We start from the raw sequence: 16,019 nt of genomic DNA, 5'->3' as shown, positions 1-16,019 counted from the left end.
AATGAGTTTACAAGAAAATGTTTTGAACAACAATAAGCATATTCTTCAAAAGTTTAACAATAAACATTTTTATGTCAAAAATGAGTAACACTATAACATATGATCATTTTGTAGCCTCTTTAATAGACTATATTATGTCTGTCATTCATTATGCTTCATTGACTTATGCTAGGTAATATAAACCTCGAATCCGAAGACGCGTAGCGAAAAAGTAGACAACTGATATGGGTTTATTTGACCCCGGAAATAGATCAAATGATATATGCATAGACTACTTTTTATATGATTTATGTACAGTCAGATTATTACTTAGATTTGAATAATTTGACTGAATAGTATTTACCGTTAACTAACCAGTTAACTATCTGAACACATATTTGCAATATTATAGTAGTCGATGATAAACATATTTTTTGTCAGATCTTAATGGGTGGAAAATTGTTTTTCTGATGTTTCGTGACTCAATGTAAGCCACTTCTTAAGAGTAAATAAATAAGCGAATTAAGTTAACACAAGTCTAAATAATAAATGGAAAACAATGCAGAATATTTTTAGTACAATCAGAATCATAACCACAATGGATGACTTTCATCCTGACGTGATTTTTCTCTTTAAATCCTTTCACAAATCAATATTTTGTGAAATGTTTATCCCACAACTACAGTTTACATAGTTTTCTGCTATTTTCTTCTAATTTACATTGTTTTACAATGTTTTTCTGCACTCATACTGGAAACACTTAAGTAATTTGTCTAATAAATTGAATTTATGTGGTAAGAGCAAAAGTTAGAATCAAAGTTATCTATGTGACTACATTTCTTTGAACAACCTTACATTACCCGTTTCTTTAAAAATTCTTAAAGATTTATGCACTGATATGTAAAGGTGAATACTTTCGCCAGACTGGTGGAGTTGTTGTTGGTAGTCTGTTAGGAGTATTATTAGCTGACATGCTTATGGCACATATTGAAAATCTACCTGACGTTCTAATAAAAAATATGCTCCTTTATAAGAGATATGTGACATTTTAGTTATCTGTGAAAGAAAAAAGAGTGCGACATATTTATTGAATAAACTTAACACTGAATAAAATAATGAAAATTTAGTGAAGAAAATTTTCATTTCGACAAAATCATTTACTTAACTGTATATTCGTATTTATAGTGGTATGGTAAATATATGTGCATCGTAACAGATGAAATTGATGAAACACTATATGTATTGTTTAGTGGTAATAACTGGTGACAGCAAATATTTTGACTTACTTGAGTTGAATCAGATGAATGATAATTTCTTGAGTTTAAAAATCCTAACATATTACCAGCTAAATTCATTAGTTTGCCAGATTCTGGATCATAATTCAATTTTGAAGAATCATTATGTACATCGACCAGATGATTCATGTTTGCCATATTTCTAAAACAGAACAATTTTCGACAGTAACACTAATAAGCTAATAGAAAGGAAAGTCTTATTTGAAGATACCTAAAGTTAGTGTATGTCCCGACAAAAGATTTATCTATGAGTATTGCTTAATTCTTATAAGATGAAATGATATAGTTCCATATAAATATTATTAACCGACAATATATATATATATATATATATATATATTTGTAAGCTGGCAGTATGGATGAATATGTATTGGAATGAATTCGCATAATGTCATTTAATTGTCATAGTTTCTTTCAGTACTTTTAGAGGTCAAACTACACTTTTGAACAAGAACGGTGTAGAAAATATAAAGTTCTTCCTTTCATGCCTTTTGCCAGTTAGTGGACAGATTATTATGTGTAGGATTGTATTGAATCAGAGGTAACTGAAATTAAGTTCATATAGGTATATGACGTAGCTTATGTGTGTTTTAAGTTGCTAACGCATTTTTAATCATTTTTGTCACAAAAACATCATTTATTAGAAAGAATTTCAGTGTAAGTTTAGGTCTACAAACAGATGATATACAACTTAATGAATAATACAATAATTTATGTAGATGCTACCAGAGTTATTTTATGAGATAATGAACTGGAACTTATGTAAATCTAATTAATAGGCTTGTTAAGAAATCTGCACGGTGTAATAGCTTAGTAGTGATCTGGTTGAAAGCTAACGTTGATCAAAGGAAAACAAGATGAATTTTTATTAAAGTATGCTTTGAATACAATCTGAATCAGAAGGATTTGTGGAACTTTTTGTAATCACAATATCATTTGTACTGTATGTAGGGACAATCAACATTTTTCTATGAGTCCTGAGTGATTTAACCTCAAAATGAAGTTGTTTTCCTAAAGGTATTTATAAGTATCATTAATTTTAAAATTTCTAATAGACAGCTAAGATCATGTATCTTGTTTGTCCTGATACTATAATATAGCTACAGCTTATCAGTTAATAACAGTCATTAAATATTAATTTAACCCTTACTGGTACAAATTAATTAACCGATAAAAAATATCCATATCCTGGTTTTAAAACAAAGGGTCAACACTTGTTGGTGTAAATTATCTTCCAAAGCTCAGGAATCGGCATTTTCATAAATGAATTTCGTTCTATATTTTATATTTCTTCAAACGACAAATATATTATCACTTATTTGGATGAAACGCAGAGATGGGTTCAGTTTCTATATAGTTTTCTTCACGAATTTACATCATTAAACTAGACAATAATCATATGAGCCCTAATAACTGGCTTCAATATGGATTTACTGAAGCTATATTAACAGTCAATAAACAATGGAGATGACCGGATTTGAACTGAAATACAAAAAGATTATTGATCCAAATAGATGAATAAGGTTTGAAAGTATCTTTCTAGCCGTATAACCTATAGATTTAAAGTCTGATACAAAGAATAATCATTACTGGGCATTGTTTAGATCTACTGAGAGATAAAATGAAATAATTATTTATTATTTTTGCTTTTAGTTTTCAATGCTTCCCTTATTGTACTCATTTAATAAAGAAAGAACTGACTACAAATACCTTATACTCATTCAACATTTCACCAAAAAATAAAAAATTTCCTCACACTAAAATATTTATTATACCAATCGCTAGTATTGCCATAGTTCCAACAACAGTTGTCTCTCTCTCCCTCTCTCACTCTCTTAAATACTATTTACACAAATATACATGCAATTTCAAATATATAACGGAAACAAACAAAAAAGATAAATTTTTCTTAAATCATATTCATCAAAACTAGTCAATTTAGTAAAAAATAAAATGAAAAATTAGTTATGATCACTAATCGATAATTAATTATTATGATAAAAATGATAATAATAATAATAATTATTATTTTATTACTGTAGGAAACTATTTGCTCTAAGTAAATAATCTAATTTTTCTGGTGTAAACATATAACCAGGACAAAATAAATTTGAATCCCATTGATTAGATGAATATGAATTAATTTTGTAATGATTATTACTAGTAAAATTGGTATTTTGTATATGGAATTTAACATTATTATTATTATTAATTGAATAATGATATAATGATGATTTTGAATTTGTAGAATGTTGTTTAATTTGATATTTAGGTTTTAAAATAATTTTTTGAAATTGTTTATGTTTTCCATCATTATTATTACATATGGAATGATTTGAATATCTTGGCTTCTTTATAATGTATTTATTATTGCCTAATGTATTTAATGTATTATGATAAATGGGTTGAGTAGATGATAAATAATTATTTGTTGATGTATTGTAAATGATATTTGTTTTATCATAATTATATTTATTATCAGATTGATTATGTACAAATGATTTATTATTTGAATAGTTTAAATTCTTTTGAATAGATGATGATAATATTAATGGCATGCTAAAGTAAAATAAAAGAACATGCAGAAAAAACAATATAAAATGTTTACATGCAAAAGATTTATTTGAAATTATTAGTGGTTTTGTCTTTGGTTTAGATATAAGGGAAGATTAACTGAAGTTGAAATAATATTTTGTCAGAGATGGACAAACTAGGGAAACCTAGACAGATATAATTCTTCAACAAAGCATGCACAAACGTGCTAAGGATCTAAGTTAGGAACTCTTATTTTTAAATGTCGCTACTAGAATACTGAATAAAAGTAAAATAGACTGACACCTTTAGGTGACGTATTAGCCATTTAGGAAAAGCTACATAGTTATGAAACAGTTAACAATAAAAGCAATAGAATAACAGTGGAATAACTTTCTTGACCTGAGTAACCAACCCTCACATGGTAAATTATACTTTGTAGTAAAGGAAAAACATCAAGTTTACATATTACAACTCGGACTAGTATTCTGATTCAAGGTTATCACCCCACAGAGTTTTTATCACCATATGAAGTCGCTTTAAAACGTAGAAAGGCCACGGCTAGGTATTAAGAGTGAGGCTAGAGTTTTGAGTTGAGTTTATAAATTAAGGTTAGGATTACCATCACGAGCCAATATCAGTTATAGTGCAATGTTTTGACGCTCTTTTGTTTACAAATATAAGAAACCTTGAGATTGATATTTGGAGGAAAAGTTAGAAATAGAGGATATTATATAGCTTCACTAAACGATCTTGATTAATCAATGAATCACATGAAGCACTTTAACATGCAATCTGCCTTGGGAGTAGGTATGTTTTATCATTTAGCTTATGCACTATCCTAAATGTTGCTATCCAATATTAATATAAGTAAAATAACTACATTTAAATCTGTTAAACTAACAAGAACATTTTAAGATGGCCATTGTGTAATAAAATAAGTAGATTCTGTATATTAGATAACCAATCGAGTAAGAGACATTAGTTATGTGATAAACAATATTTTTATAATTGTTCATTATTTCAGTAGATTGTAATACTTTAACTACTACCAAGTTAACAGCATGCACAACTGAAATATACGTAGAACTTATCAAAAGAGACATCACTAGTTAACATGCAAGAAAGAAAAATTAAATTTCATGATGACAATTATACATCTTCATATTTAATAAAAATAACTTTCGACAAAAACGCACAGGATGCAGTGCATTCACTAAAGTGTGGACATTACGAAGAAATGTCAGATCATCCAGTTCATTAAATTACCATAGTATATTCCATATTTCAAAAAATAGGAACTTCACTCAACAAATCCCTAATGCAGTTTTTAGAATATTAATTTATAACTTAATGATAGTTTATATCAAGGAATCTTTATAGAGAAGACGAATGATTATAGCCAAAAGTTTTATGAGCTATAAACTTATAGTCACGTGCTAAGACTTTATAAAGTGGGTTGATCGGGTATCCGGTTTATTTTAGCTACTTAATAAACTGTATTCTTTAGAATTGGCGGATCATCAAGATACAAACGGGACATGTACTGTGTCTACAACATTTTACAAACAGTTCTAGGTTGTTTTAGAAAATATCTGAAGCATTTTCCTCTTTACATCATTCAAGAAGTAGACTTTTGGAAAAAATAAGGCAACAAGAATTTTCTGTCGATAATCGCCACTGTTTCTTTTAGTTATTATCAATAACTTATAGATTCCGGGAATCAATCCATAATTCTCTGTGAAATATGAAGTTCAAAAGATGCAGATATTAAATAAAAATCCAAAGGAAAATAGCCACTTGAAAATATTGTAATCTGAAGAAATATGAGCTTTTAAAAGTAGGCGAACAAAGATAATTAAAACAAAGGATAAGCATAAACGATAACCTTACTGTTGATCACATACTCTAAGCTGTTTGAACCTATTTCTGACTTAAGGTTAATATAAGTAAAATCTGTCTGACCATTACACTATAAACATACAGTTTTAGTTAAGTTACATTCAGGGGATTTTGTTATTCCCATCCCTATAACTCATTTGATGATAGCGATTAAGAAACCCTCTAAATAGTTGATTTCGTATCCAGTTAGTGAATTCTCCGATAGATTAATCATCATCTACTGAATGACGGTAAACGTCATTCTTTTAAGTAACTCGAAAAATCAAAGAACCATAAAATAATAAGTTTATCTACATAAAAACTTTAGATTTCATAAAATACTGAGTTCATATCTTGAATGATTCCATCATAAGACTTTTGAGTCATTCCAAGCACAATAAGATCTTTAACACCAGCAGTATTAAAAAACTTCAGATACATGCTACTATCTCGAAATTCGGATACCGCTGTGGAACATAGTTTCACTGTACAAGTAGTATGTGGTTCTGGTAAGTGGGATGCTTAACAATGGATAAAGTAATTCATGAACCGATAACATGTACAAAACAATCAAGTTCACAAGAAGTTCAATATAAGTTAAATTCTTCAAAATTTAAAAACAGTAAACATTTTTACCTAGCTTCAGCATCTTTTCTCTCTTTTTCCATAAGTGCAACAACAGCCGGGTGAGCAGTTTTACCTGCTTGTGCATTTAAAAACATATCATTCCATATTCCCATCCCATTCTTTAAATGATTTCCTGCAATATCATACATTCCGTTAGCTTGTTGAGCATTAATGTCTCGACGACCCGATGGACGTTTACTACTTCTACGTCTAGTCCATTCACTTAAAGTTCGACCGAAAATTCCACCTGACGTATCACGCTTTAAGAATAAGAAATGAAAAAAAATATATATATAACTTGTAGCACTTTTTTTGTATTTAGGAAGTTAGCAATCAATTAAGTCGTAAAGATAGATACCAGTGCTTTTATTGAGTAAATGATAGTATTTAAAACAATGAAATGGAAGGTGTTCCTAGAATGGTGATAACCTTTGAATATAAAACTTAATATTTAAAGGTCTTGGTTACTTTTAGCAAAATGTAATATGAAGTCAGTCATTACGAAAACTAAGTTACAAAATATTTCCATAGTTAAAAAGGTGAAATATTGTTGTTTTTTCAGCAAACTATATAAATTGTACTCTTAGTTTGAATCAAGAACATTAGGCCAAAGTTTTAAAACTCATTCAAATTATGTAATAAATGTTTGATGTTAGAAAGTTGCAGCGGACCCCCCAAAAAGGCTAGGATCTGGGTTTTTTGTTATTTATTACACATCAGAAGCGTGTATCTGCATTCATGAAAGAACTGATACTCCAAGTCGAAAGTGGGCTAATATCATACATTATCACAGTCAGAAACAATATCACTGAGCTATTTCATCTGAGACTAAACCCCTATAAGGTAAAGATATTTGTATTAACTCATCATAAAGTTATAATTAGTATCATTTTGCTTAGTAGTAATTGTTAATTTAATTCTACTGATCAATTATCAGTATGCCCACTAATTCCAAGTCATTAGCTGTCAATTGCTTTGACACTGCAGACATATCTTCATGATGAGTATCAACTATCTTGAAACCTAGGTACAGGGCTCCCTAACAATTCTCTCCTGTACATAACGCAAAGAAATTGGACAGCAGTTTCGAGTCATTTAGTCTGGTCGGCCACATTACAACCTAATAAAATTCGATTGTAACGAAAAATAGGGCATGACATACCTTATCCACTCCACGTCGGCGCTGAATCTCATCACCAGTGAGATCTGAAGAACAACGCCTGGGGAATCCAATTATTGTAGGTTGATGTGGCATCGCACGGTCACCGGCCTGTCAATATAAATAGTTATATCATACGTTATGTATTTTTAGAAATTGTTTTCGTCAAATATTCCTAAACTTAAATTCATTATGGTTACAGTTCTATAATTTATCAAACTTCAAAGTAAATTTGAAAAGGGAAGTGGTTCTCATCCTAGCCTATCGAAATTGGTTTCATTATGACTTGAAATATTACAAATTTATTGGTGGAAATTAATGATTAAAGAATAAATAGATCATTACCATCCCTTTACTCCTTAATATTCTTTTATCCTGTAATACTGTCGAGATGTTAGTTGAGAAACATGTTAAAATGTGTTTGACTTTTCTATTAGAAATAAAAATCAATGAAATTTATCAATTAAGTGTTTGAACAATACGTTAAACCCAGTTAACTATCAACCTCATGAGACATTACAATTATTAAATTTGTGTTGGATCACCACTAAAGAAATATATTTTCCTGCCTCGTGGGTCAGTATCCACGCATGTAAAATATATCATACTACATGGTTAAAGACGATAGGCTATTTTTCGCATTAAAAATAAGTTGTGAGTTCAAAAATAGGCTTCATTTTAAAACAAAATCCATAAATTCAATGAAAACAACAATAAAAAGTAGATAGATATGATTAATTATTGTAGATCATACCATTATTTGTGGAATATATCGTGTATCTTTTTGTATCATTTTACGTTTCTGCCATTCACGAAACCAATTTTGAATAAGAAATGTTGCATAAAATTTACCTACTGTGACAACATCACTACCTAAATGTAACAGTAATAAAAATAGATGAGTTTTATGTTTTTTAGAAGGAATTTCTTGCAAAATCTGTTAAACTCTAGCAATCAATAATGGATTTTGGTTACATATGAAATTATTAATTCACAATTATAAGAATAGGTTTTATCAATCTGGATAAAAGATGAGTAATTTTTAGGCAACCTACAATTAGTAAAATACAGTGAATGTGATAGCAAAACATCATAGGTATACCGGATCGCACTTCAAACAACAACGACAGAAATATCGAGTAGAGCTGTTTTTTGAGAAAGATGAATCAATTATTGCATAAATTGTCTCTTAAAAAAATTATACCAATAAATGAATAAATAGAACATACCTTTCGGTGGTATAATTTGATCTAATAATTTCGGACTAGTACGTTTCCAGATACGTTTAATTACTATACGTAATTCTTCATTCAACTGATCTAACGATTTTTCTTTTTCACCAATTTCAGCTACAATTTTTTTTCAATACAAAAATATTTTTTGGAGAAAATGTAAAGCAGTAAACAAATAGACAAAGATCGTCATTACCATTGCCGGTTTCTCCGTAAAACACAAAATAAATCTGTCAGTATGTGAGAAATAGAAATATTCAGATCATTTTAATTTTGTTATCAATTATGTTTTGCAATTGTATTACTCCTTGGTACGGATGAGTGCGCAAATAATAGTGTATGCAGTAAGATAAACACAAAAATGGAACATGACAATTTAAAGTAATAAATAAGAACATCAGGGAAAAAGAAAGTGGCAGATGGAAGTGAATGCAGGAAGTAAGTGATTTCTTTGCATTCTACTTAGGGCAATGTGAAATGTAAAAATAAATTAGTTGCAAGGAGAATCAACAAATCATATGATCTCTTAGACAATAAATCATAAATATAACTTTTTAATGAAAGTATGGTAAAACAAATCGCTTATCTATTAAAAGCAGATGAATTGTACAATAAAGCCGAGAAGAATTTTTAGAGTAAAATATAACATTGTTTGACATGCATAAGTAGTGAGTTATTTAGCCAAAAAAGCTTATGTTTGTTAGTCAAAATATTTTGATATAAATACCCTTATTTCGAAATTCACAAAATTGATCAGTTGTTCATCAGCTGCTTCTAAGTAAAACTTTTAAGTAAAATGTCGTGGAAATAGTGCGACAATTCAGAGTTAAATACTACACAGATGTCTTTCGAAGTTGTTTATTCATTTAGGTCTAAAATAAATTTGATCATATAGATGGATACTTTGTGCTTCAACATACGACCATTAATAAAACACTGTGTTTATACTGAATAAGAAATTTAATACGCTTAAATCTCAGATAACTGACCAAATTTAGTTGACTAATGTTAATACTTGTGAATAGCAATAATAATAAAGAACACTGATGAATGAAGTGAACACAACTTACTGTACAAAAAGTAAATATTCAAAATATTTGTTAATTGTATAAATTAAGTGTTTAAAGAATGTGAACTTGTATGAAACATACATGAAGAGTTATTTTTACAACTATTTAAAAAATCATCTGTACCTAAGTAAAGGATTATACACTACCTTACCCTTTGGACTAAGTGATGTTAAAATCAGAGTGGTTTTATGATCACTTCCTGGGTATTTATCCTAATTTATTTCTTGCTCCCATACTTTCCATATCTGTCGGAGACATGTAAATAAAAAGCCGTGTTTCTGTTAAAATTATGTCTATGGAAGAATGATGAAAACCAAATAAAAGCCAAATGAGGTTTCTGGACTGTTGGTCAAATATATGCACTATAAGATATGTAGTACTCAACAGAGTGTTGTAAAATTGGCTAAAGAACAGTCTATTTGAGTTGGTGATATTGAGGAAATATTTAGAGAACACATGGTTAAATGAAATGGATATTCACATAATTTAATATCAGTTCCGATGTCAATTTACAGGCACCTACTCATTAAATGTTATTTATACAACGATCCTTTATCAATGTCTCAGTAAAGATGAACATGTAAATGAAACGCAAAGAGCAAAATGTTATCGAATGTTATTATTACCTCCAGGAATTTTAATTTTGAGATTTCTACGCACTAAGGCAAAAAGAGTTGCATTGAAAAATACGGTTCCATCACTATTCAAAGGCATATTCATTCTGACCAGTTTCTATTTGGATTAATAACAAAGAAAGTGATTAATGGTTGACACCTCAATTTCCATATTATGTAATTATAAAAAAATAGGGATATATATACCCTGCCACACTCATTTGCAACCATTCATTCGCTGAAACCTGTTTCGTCCAATATTGTTTGCGGAAATGCAACAAAACTTCGAAATAAAAAATCCTTACGTAAATGCGAATAACCCTTTTATCTAACGCATATCAAGCAATTTGTATTTATTTCCAAATAACGGAAAAATGGTGATCATAAACTGATCAATGTGAGAATCCATGACCAGTAAAGTTCAACCGTGTCATGTGTGAGACAGTTACCCACCGAAGACAATGTAGGATGGTCGCGCAATATTGTGGATCGGTTAAAGTTAGACATTAACACTGTTGAATGTCGTTTTAGTGGTCTAGAGGTTAAGCGTTTGCACGCCAGACCGAAGGTTTTGGGTTCTAATCTCGCGTTCGGGATCGTGGATACTTACTCCCATTCTAGAGTGAAACAGCTATCCAGTGCTTTCAGTTTTACAGTGGCGGCCTAAAAATGATTGACTTATGATTTCAATTGAGACCCAACAATCTGCACAATCCTATACTGATAATGTAAAAAATCGTATAAGCGCTCTTGTTGCAGTTGACACAGATAAGCTTCGTTATGATCTTTTGAAGCTATAATAGCAACAAAAAATTATATTGTTGTAACATTTTATGCATCTCAGTATTACTGGTTCTAACGATATGACATATATATACATATATATTCTTAAGATATAAGCTCCTTTGGCGGTTCTGAAATTTCTCAGTTGTCATTAGTTTGCGATTATCATTGTTGAAGTGTTTTCGTGTTCAAGTCGTCCAGTTATTCAAGTAGCTCAAACCTACTCTAGTACTGAAAGTATCACCTGATCGTTTCAATTTCGAACACACATAATATGCAAACGTGATAATGCTTATTTGGAAAATTCAATGACGTGACAAGAAATACGTAAATAAAACAATCGACGCAACTCAAATGGAGTGTTATCCAAGTAGAAACAAGTAGTTAATCATACGACCAAATAAAATTGTACTTAAGTCTGTCAGTGGTTCAAATAATGTTTTTCGTACTTTAAACAGACAAAAAATAGGTCTTCATCTTGACAACTGATAAAAGCGGCATGCATTCACAGTACTAGCATGTGGGTGGATAACCCATGTGGACTGATTTTTCTCATCCGATTTTTAAATCTTACTGATTCATGATACCAATCACACTGAGTTTGTTCATTATAATTTAATCTTTTGACAGCTTTTGTAAACGTTTTTCAAAGTGGTCTGCATATGCATGACGATTTACAGATCTAAGTATTTGGAAGTAGGTGGCAAGAGACTCGGTAACTAGTTTTAGTACTCGTTTGAAACTCATTGAGAAGGTTTACCTACAATCTTGATTCAACTGATACTTTGCGGGACTCGAACCCCCACATCCGACTTTATTATCAGAGATATTAGAATTAAATTATCAGGGTCGCTGGAAGCATTGGTTCTTTTATGACCGTAAATATGCCTCGTTAGAGTGTGCTAACAAACACGAAACCTAGTTATATAATTTATTGCCGACTATTTCCAATCACTGAATATCAAAATTAGTGACCATATTGGATCTATTGGATCACTACTATGGATTAGGCAAACACGAAGTCTATCAATACTCAGTGTGCGATCAATGTAGATTTATAACGTCTCAGGATTAAACTCAATTATACATTAGATTCGATGTGACTATAAATTATAAAAGCCTTAGGCATATTTTCTCCCAGAAAAAATATATTTTGATGTGCTTACATGACATGCTCTGGTATGTGGGCACATGCTGCCAAAACCAAGTGGTGGACTTATTTTTCCAAGCATAGTAACAACGTCCAGATGTCGAACCCTTCCTCTGTACAAAGAAAAACAGAGTCAAATGATAGTAAAATATTTTGTGCTTTGTGAAATTGATAATAAACGAAAAATTACAAGTCAACTATAAGTATATAGTTTCAAATAGATGTAATAAGTAGTCAACAACTAAAATTTTAACCATGCACAACCAAGTTAAAAGGAGCTGCAATGCATTGATGCACTTTATCTGTTATGTTTCGGCATAAACACCCGGCAAAAGTTATGCCCGTTATGAGATTTCTGCATGGTGATTTGGTGCATATATATTACTACCGACCAAAAATGCTATGTATGGAACATTTTCTCATGCAAAGCCTCTTTTCCACATTGCATATTAAAATATTAGAAATGGTGAAACAACACCGCCTTGATAAAATCATATTCATTATTATCTTTTGACATCTTCATTGACCTAGGGTGTCTTTCTAGGTTTAGTATTAATTTAGCTGTTACACTGGAATGGTTGCTTATTGATTAAAGCGTCAACTTTGAACTACTAAGTTTCGGGTTTGAGCTTTTCTCTACCTGCTTCGGTTTGGAAAACCGGTAACGTCAGTGGCCTCCACACTTGTAGTGTGGGATATACTCAAGTACCTTGAGAATGAGTTAAATTAATGATTGATATTTAATTTAAAAATTAATGCCAAATAATTTCACGTTAGGTTATTGTATAAATATGGCTTTCTCAAAGCCCAGGAGAAAAGTGGTTAACATGGGAACACGTAAAGCATAAGCTTAATTCATATCAGTTACTTTCAATAACCTAATAAGCAGATCTTTCTTTCAGAAAGAATAACTTGGTTGGAAATCGTATGATGTTTATAAGTTTCCTCAAATTTGAATGTTGTTGTATTTCAAAATTATGTTTACTCACTTTGCTTCTGGATCATAATCTGCCCATTTTGTAATGAATTCATCCAGATGATGTGGTCCGAGGATTGACCAATCACGTGTAAGATAGTCGAAGTTATCCATTATGACAGCTACAAACAGATTGATAACCTGGAAGTCAAGTGATATAAGTTTTTCATTATGACACAGAATGGTAGTCTAAATATGAATTGCAATTATGAAGTTATATTTTCGAAATTGACTGAAACACTACTTAAAAAAACTGAGTATTAAAAATTATTTTGGAAGGTATTCATAATTCTAGCGATATTCAGTGAATAGGAATTTTGTGAGTTCCTAAAATAAATTAATATGCAGTAAAAGAATGCACAAGACGTGAAACACCATGACAGATGAACGAATAAGATGGACCATTTCCCAGAAAATATAATATCAGTAATTGATTGAATTTAGAGAAGTAAACTTTTGAACGCCGATTCAGTGGTCTGAAAGTTAAGTGCTCATCACGAGATTTGAAGAACCTGGGTTCGGTCCCTGGAGTGGTCGTAGATTTACAGTTATTAAGGTTCCAATTTTAGGAAGAAATAGCTGTTCAGTGGTTGCATAACTAGCATTCATGAAAAATACTAAAAGATGATGATGTTGTTGAACAAGAAACAAAACGACAAAATAATATTTTAAACATACTAAAAATGCACTAATTGCATGAAAACTAATGAAGTAGGCATAGGCTAATTTTGATCCACATCCATTGACTTCTGTTTCATCAGAATCTTTTGAACACTTTTGACCTGATAGTTAGAAAAAAACAAAAGTTGCAAAAAGTTACTACAAATATCTGTTGTTTCTAAATGATAATTTTTTATCACATTAACTATCAAATAAGCATTAAAATACACTAAATTTGCATAATGCTTTTTACAAAGCGTCTGTTTTTGACTTGAATGTTCCGTCATGTTTCTTGAAAAAAGATGCTGGCTAATATATCATGTATAGCTTATGTGTTTTGCAAACAATTGGTATGGATATGAAGACAGTCTTTTTACAAAAAATAGTTTTTGTTTACAAAATCCACATACATTTAGTTAACGTTACATACATATAGATGTCCTTCACAACGTTCCTGAGTTCTTTTCGTAATAACAAGTAAGAACACTAGTGAAATTAAATCTGTGATTTCTTGTCATATATAGATCGTTTTAGAGTCTAATAGATATTATGAAGATAGAATATTTGTAGAGATTGTTTTGATAAAACACTTGTTTGTAATATAGGCTAGAACTAGATGACAACATAAACAGACAATAAAATTATTAAGTGATCAAAACAAAACATATTCCACATCTCACCTTCTCTACATGCCATCATTATATCCTGCCATGATTCACCAGTTGCACATCTAAACAAAATAAAAAATTTTAAATTGTATAAACTATAAAATTTCTCATAAAATATTGCCGAATCGAATAACTTTCTATGAATAAAATACCTTTGTCGCATAACCCATTAATCTCCACAACCTACTTAATTGGACTCAATGGACGCATGCAGATGTATTATTATTATAGGCTAACTAAATTGTGATTGTCTGATGAAAGGTCATTTTATTGCATCAGCTCATTATATTAGTCAACTATTGATACGAACGAAACACTATGTTGTCCAGACTATAAGCCTGATCAAATTCAATCATCCATTTTGATAGGAGTTGATACGACAGCGAACATTTAAATCCAACAATTAATAACAATTATGAACTAAGCATAAGATTAATTTTTAAATACGTCACTCCTAGAATAGGTCAGTCGCACCCCGAAATGTTAAATAGTAACATTTCTAGCTACGACACGGTGTGACACAAAGTCAAGTCTTACTTGGAACACTTCTATGCTTAAAATTACAAATACACCCATTTGTCGAGTGCTAACTTGTACGAAATGAGAATAGATGTGAGTTCTCCCGACCACCATCAACCTTTTAATATGATGTACCGCCATCATTAATGTCTCATCTATACAAATTTTTCACCAGGTAAGTTAAGTCAATTACTTTACTTTTAGGAGAAAACTAAAACAAATAAATTCTTTGATCTTTTTTACTAGAAATTAGGTTTTTTCACTAACCGAAATAATACTAAAAGAGCATAGAAAAAATTTTGAAAATTATTATTTCTATGTAAAGTAGGCCATTCCTCTTCTTCTAATGGGTTTTCTTCAATGGAAATTTGTCCAAATAGTTGCATACCAATTACAGCATAAATAAAAAATATCATTGCAATTAATAATGCAACGTATGGCAATGCCTAAATTTCATACAAAATAAAGAGAAATGAAAATGTGTATTACAATAAATCCCTATACAATTTAAGGAATTCAAATTAATTTGGTCAAAATATATGGAATGTATACATTAACAAGTGTTTCAATATATGTGTAGATATAAATATCATTGAGTACGAGCCATTTGTGAAGATAGAGTTTAACTGGTCGGTGTTCACATGATGCCTATTGACTATGGTTGACAATCATGAGTTACAGGACTGAAGACCTTACTGTATTTATTAAAGTTTCTTCTGTTTGTGATGAAATGAATGAGCTATTAGAGCACATTGAACGACGATCCATACTAAATAATCTTACCCTTAATGCTTTTAAGTGCCAAAGTATGAGCTTTACTCGAATACAGAAGTAAACTAGATTCCTAAAGTAAATGTCTGTATTGCTAAGAACA

At 30.3% G+C, this 16,019-nt stretch overlaps 1 protein-coding gene across 1 annotated transcript in view; it reads right to left on the bottom strand.

Moving 5' to 3' along the window:
- Smp_020270 (voltage-dependent calcium channel) overlaps positions 1-16,019 on the bottom strand; it is a gene marked incomplete at both ends in the record, with an annotated part of 63,791 nt that overhangs the window by 1,463 nt on the left and 46,309 nt on the right. Inside the window, 9 exons of the mRNA XM_018793436.1 lie at positions 1,266-1,415; positions 6,323-6,574; positions 7,477-7,584; positions 8,228-8,344; positions 8,701-8,823; positions 10,403-10,507; positions 12,339-12,435; positions 13,312-13,439; positions 13,977-14,081. Coding sequence (XP_018647949.1) covers positions 1,266-1,415; positions 6,323-6,574; positions 7,477-7,584; positions 8,228-8,344; positions 8,701-8,823; positions 10,403-10,507; positions 12,339-12,435; positions 13,312-13,439; positions 13,977-14,081 — 1,185 coding nt within the window. The remainder of the gene's footprint in view (positions 1-1,265; positions 1,416-6,322; positions 6,575-7,476; positions 7,585-8,227; positions 8,345-8,700; positions 8,824-10,402; positions 10,508-12,338; positions 12,436-13,311; positions 13,440-13,976; positions 14,082-16,019) is intronic.

The sequence above is a fragment of the Schistosoma mansoni genome, chromosome 1 (assembly GCF_000237925.1).
Source record: "Schistosoma mansoni strain Puerto Rico chromosome 1, complete genome".
NCBI lineage: Eukaryota > Metazoa > Platyhelminthes > Trematoda > Strigeidida > Schistosomatidae > Schistosoma > Schistosoma mansoni.
This window is presented reverse-complemented; position numbering and strand designations above follow the sequence as displayed.